This window comes from Rhynchophorus ferrugineus, unplaced genomic scaffold (genome assembly GCF_030347505.1).
Source record: "Rhynchophorus ferrugineus isolate W39M unplaced genomic scaffold, kcgeb_rfMv2 rfM9, whole genome shotgun sequence".
In the NCBI taxonomy this organism is placed as follows: domain Eukaryota; kingdom Metazoa; phylum Arthropoda; class Insecta; order Coleoptera; family Curculionidae; genus Rhynchophorus; species Rhynchophorus ferrugineus.
In genome coordinates this window covers 36,953,702-36,969,780 of record NW_027472588.1, presented here as the reverse complement: position 1 = coordinate 36,969,780, position 16,079 = coordinate 36,953,702, and the positions used below count along the sequence as shown (strand labels likewise).

General features: G+C 34.8%; 1 protein-coding gene across 3 annotated transcripts in view; it reads right to left on the bottom strand.

Moving 5' to 3' along the window:
• ab (BTB/POZ-zinc finger protein abrupt) overlaps window positions 1–16,079 on the bottom strand; it is a 108,760-nt gene that overhangs the window by 20,219 nt on the left and 72,462 nt on the right. For all 3 annotated transcript variants that reach the window (XM_076414779.1, XM_076414781.1, XM_076414780.1), the window contains exons 5-7: window positions 9,460–9,675; window positions 5,479–5,701; window positions 3,545–3,616 (exon numbers count right to left, since the gene is read on the bottom strand). In XM_076414779.1, coding sequence (XP_076270894.1) covers window positions 3,545–3,616; window positions 5,479–5,701; window positions 9,460–9,675 — 511 coding nt within the window. The remainder of the gene's footprint in view (window positions 1–3,544; window positions 3,617–5,478; window positions 5,702–9,459; window positions 9,676–16,079) is intronic.

Below are 16,079 nucleotides of genomic sequence, written 5' to 3'. Positions count from 1 at the left end.
TCTATACTTTATAACTTGTTGTAAAGCCTATTGTCTAAGTCTATCATACATGAAGGCTCATGCAATATAAAATCAACCCATTCTTTTGATATCTTTACGATATTAGTTAACCCACACGACTTCACTTTTCGATCATTCAAAGCGGTTTTGTGGAGTTTTTGTTTGTTTTCTGGTGTTACCCACTTATTTGGACGTCCACACTGCGTTCTGTATCATTGGTGTCTCTACGACCACGTTTGAAGTCAGCAAATCAAAGTATAATTGTTGTTTCTGATGGAGCGGACTCCTTATAAAACTTTTCAAGTCACTGCTTCGCTTGAACGGTATTTTTCCGATCAAGAAGCAAAGTAAAATTAAAAGACAAAATTGTTTTGAAAATAACAAAAGTAGTGCCACTCTTAGCAATAATTCAAAAATTTACACATTATTTTCAAGGCCGCGGTTGCGCAAAACCAGAACGTTAAAAATCTGTCGAATTAAACTAGTAGGTCTGAAAATAGAAACTTTGAAAGTACACGATTGCAACAGTCGATAGTCAATTACTAAATAGTCGATAGTCGTTTTCAGTCGGTAGATCTCAACGCTAGTGTCTTTAATATTCCTTGTTTTTATTTATTCTCAACTTACTGAAGAATGGATGCAATTTAAAGCTTCGTAAAAGGCGAGAGGTTCCATACCAACGACCCAGGTGCTACTTGATCATAACGCATCATATTTTAACAGTCTGAACATCCGAATAATTTTAATATACAATAACATAATTCAAAATCTTAGTGCCGGCGATTTTTTGTTCTGCCGCTGAGGAAAAAAAAAACGGAAAACTAAAGCGAAAACATCGGGCATTTTTTATCTAGATGCCTTCGCGCCGGCTATTGTATTGTCACTTTCTCTGATTTACTTTTGTTTATTGCCTATAAATTGTGATCGTATCTCGTACGAAAACGCCATTTTGCCTTAAGCAGCGCAGAAAAGGCCTTTTTAACGGATCGCCCGAATTGGAAACTTCAATTCTGGAAAAAGGGTGCGACTGTCAAAACAATGGATAATGGATAAAAGGGATTGTAATGATGTGAGATGCCGTTAATGTTGGAAAAGCTTTATAGTTTCATCGATTCGACTAACTCTTAGTTAAAGTTTAGATTTTATAGTCTTATTTTTAGAGTTCATAAAATATTTCTAGGAAATTTCTAGGAAATGTTTTGCCCTTGATATGATCAAAACAAACTTATTTTTCTATAATTATATCTACTTTTTCAGTTGGTGTCAAGGTTTAAAATAAACATAATTTAAAACTTTCTTTAGTCACATTAGTACTTATCAGTCAAAATGTTTTAATTTTATGAATTCTTGGATAAAAAATACATTTGAACTTACTATTTTATTAGTTTCTTAGTAATATTCAATATATAACCAGTACCTCGCAATGTTGCTACAGCTTTAATTTGTTTATAAGCTCTAATTATTCTAATTATTATTACTGATGTTTTGAAACATTTTGAAGATATTTGGCAACATGGCCCACCAGTACCAACCCAGATCAAATTTTAGAAACTTGTTGTCTTCCGAAGAATCAGAAGGTATTCTACCTCATTTTAACTAGTATAAAATCAAAATCATTCAAAACATGAATTTAGTTCAATTACTAGCTGATAAATTTTATATATGTAATAGTCCATAATTATTGAAATGAGTGATATTAGAAATATAATTAATTTTTATTTTTTACATATTTATTATTACATTATTTTTTACAAAGGGTTGTTTAATAGAAGTATAGTTATGTTTATATATTAATAAATAAATTATACTTGTATAATATACATAAAATTGCATACCGTTTTCTTTTCTGTTTTTATTTTCTAGATTATTTTAAAATTAAATATGTTTAGTTATGTAAAAATAGTTCTTCATATTACATTTATTATATTACAGATGACTAGAAAAAAATGTTAACTACAGTTTTAAGCGAAATTTTATTTAATCGTATTCTTCAAATATACGTATAATTTACAAGAACTGGCAATGTCGTGTGCCAGGCGTTTCAAGAATAATAGTCTTGTGACTTATTGAATTATGTATTAATATTGCTGTGATTCTTACATAATAAAATTGTACATAGGTTGTAGTTAATGTATTCATGTTTGCCAAACTATGTGGAATAAAACGTAGTAGGTATTAAGTTAAAGATAAATGAAACTGAACTCTTATTAAAGGAGGTAATACGTAACCATAATAAAAAATAAGAGCATCGGAATATTACATATTAGAGAAACATTGCCCTATATACTAGACCGACTTTTCCAAGTTAACTTTGGACAATCAATCTAGATGACGGAGAAGGATAGATTCCTATATAGAGAAAAGGGAGAGGGGAAAAACAAGATACCGACAGGAGAATATCATCGTGCCTTTTACCGTTGGCCATTCGACTTCGCCAAACCTCATAAATAAACCATTCCATGCGAATTCAAAAACCTATCCCGAATGGCAATCGCGTTTTGAAAAATCGTCTTTCCTCCGATCTAGGAATGGCGAAGAAGGACGTGCGCATTCACCACACGTACGACATGTTTCCCAACTACAATGGTTTTCGTTTTTTTTTTCTCTTCTCTCGCTCTCTATACGCCCGGTGGAAAGCGCTTGCAGCGTCGGCCGAAATAAAGCCGAAAAAGTGACATCTGCCAGGCCGGCGGCCAAACAAAAAGCTCCCCGCAACAACGACCTAAGCCATCGGAAAAAAAGGAAACTTTTATATTAAATATTTGACAGAAAAGCCGAAGGGGTGAAGTGAGAGGTCTTGCGAGATGGCTGCGTGGACCAGGCAGGAAAAGGTCACCAGGCTACGTTGTACTGACGTGTCATGAGTGTCCCCGGCCGAGAAATATGAAAGTGACAGGTCCGGGGGCAGTGCGGCGGGGGGAAGAGACGGCGAGCGGATTTTTATTAAAATGTACGCGATGGGGGTGACATGTGGACGGTCCGAGTTTGAGACAGTTTTTTTTTCGGCTGCGTCCGCCTTTAATTTGTCGCAGATTTTTATGTCCAGTGTCACAAAGTCTCTTTTTTCGAAAAACGAAATAAAATGTGTTTTAAAATATCAATATTTTCTCATACCCCCCATAAAAGCATTCTTATCGCAGATGTGTTGCAGTGACCACTACTTAATTATCTTGTGTCTTGGTAGTTAAGCGTCACAAAGTCTCCTTTTTTCGAAAAACATATCACGAAATCAATTGTGTTTTAAAATATCAATATTTACTCACACTCTCCATAACACCATTTTTACCCCAGATGTGTTGCAGTGACCACTACATATTTAGAGTCGTATTAATTAGGAACAATTTAATCAAATTAAACTGTTCCTCTAATACTGTTGCTAAAGCTATTAAAGATTCGAAGAGGTTTATTCGATTATTTTGTGTCTTGGTAGTTAAGTTTATGAGACTTAATTTGATAATTATTAGACGAGACGAATAAAAACATATTGTAAATTGGCAAGATAATATGGCATAAAAACAGATATATTAATAAATATGAAACTTACCGAAATCATTTGCACTTCCATGCATCCCAGATGGTCCAGGCATCAGTCCAGTCAGTCCGGCGAGAGGATGATCTGATTAAAAAATAAGGAAAAATTAACGAAAATATAATATATATATATATATATATATATATATATATATATATATATATATATATATATATATATATATAGATATATAGCAGACGCTCGATAGCGTAAATACTCAATAATAGAACCGTTGCCTTAATGTAAACACAAAATTCACTTCAAAAACAGTTCTTGGCAAAGTGACCAGATCTATTTTGACAATACTGCAAAGTAATATAAAGTGTCAAGACTCACTAGTCCAGTCCTGTGAGTTATGCACACAAGTATATTGGGCTTTTGAATATAAACTGGTCTATTGTAACAGGTCACTTGAAAAATCCCGGGCCTACCATAGTAAAACACAGTTTCGTCGATCACCTCTTCATTCGACGAAAATTTCTTCGCAGCGAGCTTTCTTTTCAGATCTGAGAACAGGAAATAGTTGCTGGTGGCCAGATCTGGAGAATACGGTGGATGAGGAAGCAATTCGAAGCCGTGTGCGTTCCTCGTGTGCAATCATCAACTCGTCGTTGTTTTTGGTCAAAAGTGAGCTCGCACGGCACCCACTTTGCACAGAGCTTTCTCATACCCAAATATTCGTGAATGATGTACATGTTCAGTTGATATCTCTAGAGTGTCTGCTATTTCATTCAATTTCAATTTACGGTCATTCAAAATCATTTTGCGGATTTTTTAAATGTTTTCGTCGGTAACAACTTCTTTTAGACGTCCACTACGTTGACGGTCTTCGGTGCTCATTGCACTATGTCTAAAGTTAGCATACCAATCCTTCCCGGGGCAGTGCCCAGAAACTTGGCATCACGCCAAGTTTTTACTTCAACTGTATTTTTTTCCTTCAAAAAGCAATATTTTATCAATACGCAAAATTCCTTTTTATCCATTTTTTCACAATAACAAAAGTTGCTTCACCCAAAATGCTATAATTCACAAACTAATGATCCGAAAGCTGTCAAATTTATACACGCATCTTTTGAGAATTAGAGCTAACTAAAAACATATGGATTTAATTCTAGTAGCGCCATCTATGTGTCAGGCTGGGGACTTTTCAATTGACCCGTTTTTTATATAATATTACGACCATACTATAGCATCGGAGTATTCAAGGCAAATTGAATCGATATTGAAAAAACACGTTTCATAAAGAAACTACAAAACATTTGGAGTCTAGGGAAAAAAAGCTAAAAGATGATAAGGCGACTAGAAAGGAGAATTCCCTTTACAGGGAGCTTTACTCATAGATAATGTCCCTAGTTATTCTCTAGAGCACTAACTGAGCGATAATAGGTCAATTTTTGTCATAGATCTGCCACCGAATGTAACAAAGTAATAGTAATAGGCTTACAAACTATACGATCGAATGATAAAGGCATATTTGAAGCCTTTAAACAGGAAACACTACAAGAAGCTGTTTGAAATTTGTATATGCTCGGGATAAAAACATTCCCAATCAAGAAACTATTAAACAATGATGGAATAATCTCTTTTGTACCAATGATGATTGGACTCACATCATTTGCACTCCAGCTAATATGCATTTGTGGAACTATGACAAAAAGACTGGTAATAAAGATGAAGATATGGACAGTGGGGATGATGAGGGCCATTTATTGATTCCCATTGAAGTTAGAAATGTAGTGAAGGGTGCGCAAGCAATACGAATTTCTTAACCAAACTTCGATCGGACTGAAAGAAAGTAAGTATCATACCTTTCATATACCATAAAACTTTCTATAATATCAACTATACAAGTTCACATTAACAAGCGCCTGCTATATAATGTTATATCTCTAGAGATATTTTGAGATATCAAAAAATCTTGTGATACTTTCGCATGATATACTGACCTTGAAGTCCAAGCAAAGCACCGGGAAATGATGGTGGTCTGTTTTGGTCCATGAGTCCGCCGTTTGTGTGGAAGGGATTGTGTTCTTCGAGCATACTGGAGTAGTCGGGTGGTTCAGTCTTTGGAGTAACAGCTTCACCATCGCCGTGCTCGCTCAAGGCTGTGTCACTGCTATTGCTATCCTCGCAAGTTTGGTTAGGTGATTCCGAGTTGTTGTTAGATTTCTGCAAAATAACGTGTTGATCATGAGTGTGAGTAAATATAAATTGTTTGATAAAAAAATTTCAATAATTAAAAAATGTTTCCTAGTTATCATGAATAATTGTGCTTACTTGTGTTCTGATCATATTTTTAATTTTAAAAAATTTTTCGTTAACCTATTTTCTACAATATTTTCTTATTTTTCTGCCAACATGGCAATACAGTGTTGAAAGAACGATGTTGGTTTGGCGGTGATTTAATCATCGATCCATTTTCACATTACTCAACAAGTGGAAAAGAAAATGCTATGCCTGATGATTTAGCTGAGTGCGGCAAAATTTGTCATTCAAGCTGCCGTAGTGTATTCTTCATAACTCTTGCAAAATGTGACGTAGCGTTGTAATACAAGAGCATGACAGCTGACGCCGATAAAAATCTACAGAAACAGATTTACTCGGCTTCAGCATCTCGTAATATACGTATCCTACCATATGCACAGTAAGACTTTATTGCCATAAATATTAAGCCAATGAAACCGTGATATTGTAAGGCATTTCCACTCATTTCGTTGAGTAACCATTTTGGCTTCTTCTGTTTCTTTTTTTATTGCATATAAACGTCTGGAAACAGTTTATTCATCAACTGGTAGGCCATTCGTAAATACCAATCCAATTTCCAAACTTTTCAGCGTCACTATCAGGTTCTAAAATTTCTTGATGGGCTCATGGGCAAATAATAATATATGAATATCGAAAATGACATTTTTCGTTCAATGTACATTAAATAACTGAATAACGAGTTCAACAGTTAGATTAGGTTCTTTAACAATTATCATAAGGCATTCATTACTGATCAAAACACATGCAAGCATAAATGAAAGTTAAAATAACTTTTCAAAAATATTAGTACTAATAGTGATTACCAAACGAATAATATAACTTTGATAAATATTAATTACTATTAATAATTATAGTTTAAAAGAATTTTATTACATTCTAATATGACCACACATTTTTCATGGAATAATTATCAAATAAATTTAGGTAAATGTCAAAGAATTCCTAACAATTTTCAAGAATATTGAAGACATTAATTACTAATTACCCTAATTAAATTCATATTTATATAAATATTAGCTGACCCGATAGACGTTGCTTCCATATATATTTATATAAATTTTTTATTGCACTTTCTTTAATATTTTTATTCAGAAATTAAATTGTTTTTTATTTAAATTTCGTCAATGAAATGCGAGGTCAGGGATGTCACGTGCCGTAGTTGTGTGGCAAATTTTATCAAAGAACCAATTAGATGTCTTTATAATGTTTTCTTTTCAGGTACCTCTAGTAGAAATTTTATGGGACGAATACCATATCAAATAGACGATTATAACCCTATCTAGATATTGGACGTGGTAAAACTTTTCACCAGAAACCCCTATTGAGTTTTCTCTCTATTACCCTGGTTAAATACACGTTTTTAAGTTTTCTTCGCAATTTTCTTAATTTATCTTTCCGTACGGCTTATTAGAAAACTTAAAAAAGGATAGATTAAAATGGCAAAGTTGTCCTCAAGTTATGGCATGACTAAAGAAACATGGATTCAATTTTACAGAGATATTTAAGTAGACAGCGTGAGAAGGGTTTGTCTATTTTTACCTCCACTGTCGATTGGTATCAGTCATCCCTTGTTTTCTTGAACAAATCAATTTTTAATTAAAATAGTAGTTTTTGTTTAAAACCCTTTCATAAAATATCCCAATGTACTCGCTAATCAGCTAAATATGCGACGTGGTAGTGAAGTGCGTAGACTAAAACGTTTAACACCACCTGACCTGATTACTAGACATATGTAGACGTTAGAATAGTCTTTAGATTAAGACTAATTAATTAAGATAATATTTTATACAGATGATCGCTTAATGAAGTGATTTTCTGCATGCCATCTAAATATAATATAGACATAAGAAATACTGATTGCCTATAGGGCAGATTGTGAACTCAAAGAGTAAATAAGAAATAAAATAATTCCAAATAAGAAACATTCAAACTTTGAAAAACACCCCTTAGTCCGTAAACTCCTGGCATATGTATCACAGTCTAAGGCGCGAGGTCATCAAAAGCTGACGGAAGATGCCGTGAATTAACATAGTCTACTGGAATTTGGACAGAAGCTCGCGTTTCAGGGTGAACGACAACTTAAGGTAGATTGCAGTAACTCAGTTTCTTAGCCGTAGACTATTTGAAACTGGAGTCATCAAAGCTGAGAGACCATTCCATGGAGAGAAATGGAAATTTAAGTAGAAACAGTGCAATTTCGAATATCTTCAAAAGCAAACTGGCGGACGAAGACACAGGCGATACTCAAACATAATTTTACAATAACTATAAGCTGTCCAGATGGAATAACGACGACGTACATCCCTGTTCTTTAAGACGGGTGTGTCATGTAATACGGCCATCTGTTGTTTTTTTTTAGACTATCTGAATATATATGAATGTCACTATTTATATTTCGGGAATAGGAAAAAAAACATATAGTTAAGCTGCGAATATCTTTTTATTGTTTTAAAACAATTTTCAAAGCACTTATTCCATTCCGAATGAGGTATCTTCAAAACATGATTTTTGAACGCTTCAATACCTTTTTCGGGCGATGAAAATCGTTGACCACGCATTTATTCTTCACTGATGAAAACAAAAAGAAGTTATTGGATGTCAAGTTAGGGCTGTACGGCGGATGACACATCAATTCGATGTTTTGAGTGCTCAAATAGTCTCTTGTTTGAGATGTGTGAGAGTTCGTATTGTCATGATGAAGAACAATCCGGCGTCTCTTGTTTGTTTTTCTTATTTCACCGAGGACTCCTGGCTAACAAATGGTTGTGTACCAATCATAATTTACTGTTTTACGATCCCTAGAGGCACTGTTGCAATATGACCAGTTTTCCCGAAGAAACAGGCCACCATTTTCTTTGAAGTGCTTCGTGGGCGAACAACTTTTGTTGGATCACGATTTTTAAACGTTTTTCGAAGCACCGCGATTGAATTTCTAAAGTATTTCTTTGCACCAATCGACACAAGCCTTTTTTTTGAGCGATTGTCAAATTGTGTGGGATCCAACGCGAACAAAATTTACGCACAGCTAAGTGTTCATGTAAAATCGCATATATGCTCGTAGAACTAATGCTTAGGGATGCCTCAATCTCACAATAGGTGACATGACATCGATGTTTTCTGGCACAACAGCCGATTTTAGACGACCCTCACGAAACTCGTCGGGCAACGAACTATGACCACGAGTGAATTCACTAAACCAGCGATACACGGTGGTTTTTGATGGAGCTTCATCGCCAAAAGTCAAATTAAGTTGATTGATGCACTCTTGTTGTGATAATCCACGTCGAAAATCGTAAAAAATCATCGCACAAAAATGTTCACGATTCAGTTCCATTTTCTGCCGAGACGAAACTTTCAACTAAATATAAAATAAATAAATAGCGTTCGTGCGACAAAATGTTGCGAACCGTCAGACGGACTCACATGACAACAGTGTTGCCAATTCCCGAAATATAAATAGTGATCCTATATTCACTATAAAATCTCACATATTATAACTTACACTAGACATGATAAGATGGGACTTTTACAGAAAAATAATAAACATCTAATTACCAAATTATACAACTGTTTGTTGAGTTCACGGATTCGATATAGTTTATTTTATTCCTACTCCACACATTCTACTCGCGATAAGATCACTTAAACCGCGCGTTCCTTACCTCTTTCGTTAAAATAGTCGGTCCCCCTTCTAACGCCTGGCCTAGTAACGAATCGGACATATCTCCATTATTGTTTCTCGAAGGACTTCGATCTTTATCGGTCGGAAAACTATCCCTCTCCGAACTTCGGGCCCTCTTCGCCGGGGGTGGCGATAAACCGCTCTCCCTGAGGGCCTCTGGCCGGTCCGACGCCCAGGGTAGGGTGGTGGTCGTGTTCTGGAACAAACGGCGAAGTTACACAGTGACGATTCAGCGAAACTGTTAGTAGAATCGAAGAGATATAAAAATCTTTCGACTACATCGACTAAAATATAAAAACAGGATTTAAATGATGGTTCGGATGAAGAAATACTAGATTTTATTACGGTTTTTGTGAAAAAGGAGTGTTATTTGAGCTTTATGTCATTTTCGATTCAAGAAGACAACAATTCGTTGTTATTTCGTTAGGATAATGCTTGTCACATAGTCTTTTGACTATGCCAAACATTTGAAAGACCGTTGAGTAAATTCTTGAGACGAAATAATGTTTCGAAAAACAAATATAGAGTTATGTTTAAAGAGCATTGCTGTTTTATGATGACATTAGTATAATTTGACTGTAAAATATGAGGAATTTCTTTAATTCAAAGGCGTTAATGTGAAATATTTTATTAGTTAGTTATTATTAACCAATCTATCAAATTAACACTAATAAACTATTTGTATTTATTTTAATTTGTTATGGTTTAAAATTACAAAGTACTTATTCTACGTTTATAGTTTATACTTTGAGCTTAAACTAGATGCCACTGTTTTTATGGTTTTACTGTTTCTTCATTTAACTAGATCTCTTTAATCTTCTGACTAAGCCATCACTATCTAGAAGCCGAAGAACCTTGGCTTTGTTGTGCTGATATAGCTTCTGCCTATGTATTTGAGCATAATCCTTAATAACGTTTTCGATAGTTTCTACCTTCGGGCCCTTATGCAGATTGTCGTTACGAATATAACATGGAGCACCAACTATACAAGCAGAGATATACAAGCAGTATAACTTTGTAATATTTCTATTGCTGGTAGGTTTCCAGACTTGAATGCCATAAGTCCATAGTGGTTATCCAAAAACTTATTATATAAGCTTTTGACAGAACTGAATATCCATCTAATATTCATAAAATTTTTATTGTACTCTATATTTGGCTGTATTTCCATACGGAACTACCCGTTGATTTATATATACTGGCATGTGCTTGATTATTTTATTGATGAAGTCAACGCACTAATTTATTTTCATGTATTTAGATGCGCCACTTTTCTGTCCAGCATTTTGGCAATAGCTGTTTGTAATTTTTCAGTTGATTGTTTTCTTTTATTAATCTCCTAGAACCTCAACAATTTCCCCGTGGGTAATAAGTATTATTATATGATTTTAGTTATAAAATATAACTATCCTGACATGTAGAAGATCACTTCAGTAAGTGATCTACTGTACAACTTATAATCTAAATCTTATTCTAGACACTATTCTAACTCATTTTAAAGTCTATCCTAACTTATTCTATAAACTATCCTAGCTTATTCTAGAGATTTTACTCTATATGTCTATTAATCAGTTCGTATGGAAGTTTGCGTCTGAGCCTACGAACTACACTGTCATCGCGCACATTTAACTGTGGCGAGTCTTTCAGAGTACTTCGCACTAACATTCCGAATCAGACTCGTTATGGATTCTATGGGGATATCACGCTGAATCAGTTTGTTGGACACGTAATATGGGGCATGGACGATGACTCGCAACACTTCGTTCTGGAACCTCTGGAGGATCTATGTTAGATTTGTTAGTTGTACCCCACAGTTCAACACCATAGCCAATCATAAAATTACAGCCAGTACATTTGGTTTACTTTAAGCCCAAGCTGTTGCTGCCAAACGTCGATCGAAATGCATTCTCAGATATTTAACGTTGTCTGCTTGCGGAAGTTCATGATTATTCAATTTTACTGACAGACATGTTCTTCTACAAAGGATGTATGTAACATGGGCAGATTTTGTCTCATTTGCTTTGATACGCCACGTTTTCAACCACAATTCGACTTTGTTAAGATGGAGGTTTCTTGTGGCTGATATTGGATCCTTGTGTGATGATAAAACCGCTGTATCGTCGGCACATGTTGCAACAGTAGTGTTTCTTGAGGTCGGTAGGTCAGCTGTATACATAAGATATAACAATGGGCCAAGAACACTGCCCTGCACCCGAATATATTGGGTGTAGGTCAGTGTATTCGTCACCCTGTTTGACAATAAAATGTCTGTCTGTGAGGTACGATTTCAGCAATTGAAAATGCGTATGGGGCAAAAGCTTTTTCAATTTAACATGCAGACTAGTGTGCCACACCTTGTCGAATGCACCGGAGCAATATTTTTTATCGTTTAAGTTTTTGTTAATTTGGTTAACTAATCTATGTATTTCTTCTATAGTTCCATGTTTATTACGGAAGCCAAATTGATGATCTGGGATAATAATTCCCTCCTCTATGATTATTTTAAGTCTCTTAATGTATAATTTTTCGAATAGTTTAGAGATGACAGGTAACAAGCTTATATGACGATACGAGAGACGTCTTCTGATTTTTCCCCAGGTTTAAGAATCATAATGATTTGAGCCACTTTCCAAGTTGATTATAGTGTAGTTATTTTCAATGGCTAAGATTGCAGTGTCATCTGTAAATATAGCAACAACATTCTCATTAAATTTCATTGGATTGAGGGCAAGTACCGAATGTACAGCAGATAAAGGACTTCCCTGTGGCACACCTGCTTGTATCTTCTTCAAGTTAAGACAAGCCATCTCTTTGTTTGACTCTGAAGTATTGGTCCGTTATATATGACTCAAAAAATTTTGAATATTGATCTGAAAGAAGCATTTTAATCTTGTACTTTAAAACCTTATGTCAAACTATATCCAAAGCTTGAGCAACATCTAAAAATATTGTAGTACAAATTGTATTTACTTCTAACGATTATTCTATGACATTAGTGATTCTGTGAACCTGATCCATCATGGAATATTGTTTCCTGAAACCAAATTAATGATCGGGAATAAGATGCTCAAATATTGGTTATATCCTTTTCGATAGAAGTTTTTCGAATAATTTGGACAAAACTATAAAAATAGGATTGCGATGATGGTTTAGATGAATAAATACTAGATTTTACTACGGTTTTTGTCTAAAAGGAGTATTATTTGAGGGTTATGCGTAATTTTCGCGTCAACATAATGCGTGTAACACTCCTTACTCGCATGAATAGACTCTATTGGAGACGAAACAAAATTTCGAAAAACAAATATTGCGTTATATTTAAAGGATATTACTGTTCTATGATCGCTAATTAATTAATTTGAAAATGACAGACAATGTACTATACTTGGATGTATTAAGTCATGTTCGAAAATAATTAATGTTGTAATTAATTTGCAAATTATAGAAGATGGCCGGCCGGGATGACGTGTACCTACTTAAAGTCGGATTTGGTATTATAAACGGCAATTATCCGAAAAATAAACAATTATTGTCGGGTATTAACGTGAAATAGTTGAAACCTCAAGGCTGCAGGATCGAGTTTGGCAAGGTAATAATACAGATTTAAATAATGTCTATGGCAAACGCTGTACATCGAGCGGCGGCAGCAGCAGCGACAGCAGGAGTAACGCCATTCCAAATGTCTATTTTAAATAAAACATTAAAATGAAATTATTATTCGAAATATCTAATTTTAATAATGGTTTTTCCATCTCGCGTTGCCGTGCTGCGGAGCAAATAGGTGCGCGCTGATATTTAATTTTAAATAATGTGTTATTTGAAAGTGTTATTTGAACATTTTTAATGATGTCAATGGGATTATATTCCGTTTTTTTTCTCTCTCCTTACGCCTACTCGATGTTGTGGCAATAATTTAATCTGTTATTTGGTTTCAGGAAAGCGCATTATATCTCATTTCTGGTGTCAGGAGTAATGGTATCTCTTTGTTGGATCCGTAAGTCGCCGGAGAGAAAGGGGCATTAAATAAGGCTAATGAAAATGGAATTCATTCTTTTGTTGTACCTTCTTATGTTGGTATTTAGAAAACCAACTTTCGTATTAATTAAATGAAAACATATCTAAAAAACAATTATGATTATAGGATAATATGATAATTGAAAGGTCCCTGGCCTACCATAGTAAAATATTTTTTTTGGAAAAATTAGTTTTTTTATTCCACATAATTCCCTTCAAGGGTGATACACTGATTATAAGGACCTTCAAACTTTTTGATACCATTCTTGTAGTTCCATTTGTCCTTTGCTTCAAAATAGGCCTCATTTTCAGCGATCTCCTCTTCATTCGACCAAAATTTCTTCCCAGTGAGCGTCCTATTGAGATCGGAGAACAGGAACTAGTCGCTGGGGGCTAGATCTGTGAATACGGTGGACGAGATAGCAATTCGAAGCCCAACGCATGGATTTTCGCCATCGTTTTCACTGACTTGTGGCTTGTTCAAATGTGGCCCTTTTTCGGCGATTTCGTCCTTCAAACGGTCTAATAACGCTATGTAATAGTCGCTGTTGATGGTCATTCCTTTTTCAAGGATAGTCAATGAAAATTATTCCATGCGTATCCCAAAATACAGACGACATAACCTTGCCATCCGACTGTTGCGTTTTTCCATGCATTGGAGCGGGTTCATCGTGTGCAATCCATTCAGATGACTGTCGATTGGACTTCGGAGTGAAATGGTAGAACAATGTTTCATCCATTGCCACATACCGAGGCAAAAACTCGGGTTTATTACGCTTGATCATCTTCAAACACTGCTCTAAATCATTATCTCGTCGTTGTTTTTGGTCAAAAGTGAGCTCGCGCTGCACCCTCTTTGCACAGAGCTTTCTCATAGCCAAATATTCGTGAATGATATGATATATACGTTCAGTTGATATCTTTAGAGTGTCTGCTGTTTCATTCAATTTAGGGTCATTCAAAATAATTTTGTGGATTTTTTAAATGTTTTCGTCGGTAACAACCCTAAAGACGTCCACTGCGTTCACCGTCTTCTGGGCTCATTTCACCACGTCTAAACTTAGCATACCAATACTTGATGGTTCATTTTCCTGGGGCAATGTCCGAAAATTCGGCATCAAGTCAAGTTTTTTGCTTCAACTGTATTTTTTCGCTTCAAAAAGCAATACTTTACCAACAGCGAAATTCCTTTTTTTCCATTTTTTTTTCACAATAAAAAAAGTTGCTTCACTCGAAATGCTATAATTCACAAACTAATAGTCGGACAGCTGTGAAATTTATACACGCGTCTTTTGAGGGTTAGGGCTAATTAACAACCATTGGCCACGAAAACGCCAGGAATTAATATAAATAACTGTTAAATTCGATGGTTTTAGAATTTCTAAACATAAAAGAACGATTTTCCATTAAGTGCTGTTCAGTTATTCATTGTATATAGAGGCTAATCATGAAACACTCAGTACTCATGGCTTTTCTTGTCTGATTTGAAGATATAACGATGAATGACAAAGACTGAAGAAATATTTAAGAGGACAAGAAAAGAACTGCACGATTTGTTGGATGAAAACCCAGCTCAAACTTTCAAAGAACGGATGCAGATGGCTTAGAAGAGTCGACATTTAACCTCTTCATGTCAGATCTGCCGAGAAAAGAGTATTGACGTCGCGTTTTACGCTGACAACACTGCTTTCTTCATGGCCTCCAGGTTCGAGGTTCAAATTCAACAAGGTTTACAGATGCAGCTCGATCATACGGTCAAGTGGTTCAAATTCTGGAGGTTGCAAGTCGGTCCTCTGAAAACTCAGGCCACCAATTTTCATAAGAAATCATGAAAAAAATATATTGCTTAATATATACTAGACCTATTCTCAAATGCCTTTTTGAAGCGAAAAATGATCAAAATACGTGCATCATCTAATATTAACTAGTTAACTTAACGTAAATTAATCAACAAATAACAACTGCTATTTTTAGAAACTCTATTTCTTATTTTATTAGTTAAATTTCTTCGTTAGAAATGTACAGGAAAATAAAAAACCCGCCTGTCAAATATGTCGAAATTCATACTATTATTTGATCGTGGTAATATATGTAAAATTAGCTATGTCTAAATAAAGAATCTAGTTGTGGTGGCAATGAAGAACATAAACAAAATAATTGAGGAATCAGGCTTGTGATAGTCCGCATAAATACACACAAGCACATTTAATAATAAAAAGTAATTGTAAACACCCTGGCTAACGTTGGGTATCTTGAATATCATTATACCCACGATGATATAATCACAATCGATTTGTTTACAGTACGGTGAGCCAATGTACGTTTCATATTCTATTATTCCTGATATAAAACTGAATGTGTTAACAGAAAACGCATTGAACGTTGAAATTGTTCTCGAACGCTTTACATTACCGCCCCATTTGTTTTTCTTATTGTTTTTAAAACAATATTTGCTTTTTAACTTCCGATTGATATGACAGAAATAATAAACGTACTTGCATGCATATTCATCGCTGTTTAATGTTTTATGCAAGATAGGATATTAAAAAGCTGACGAAAATACCCAAGAGTGCATTTAAAAATAAA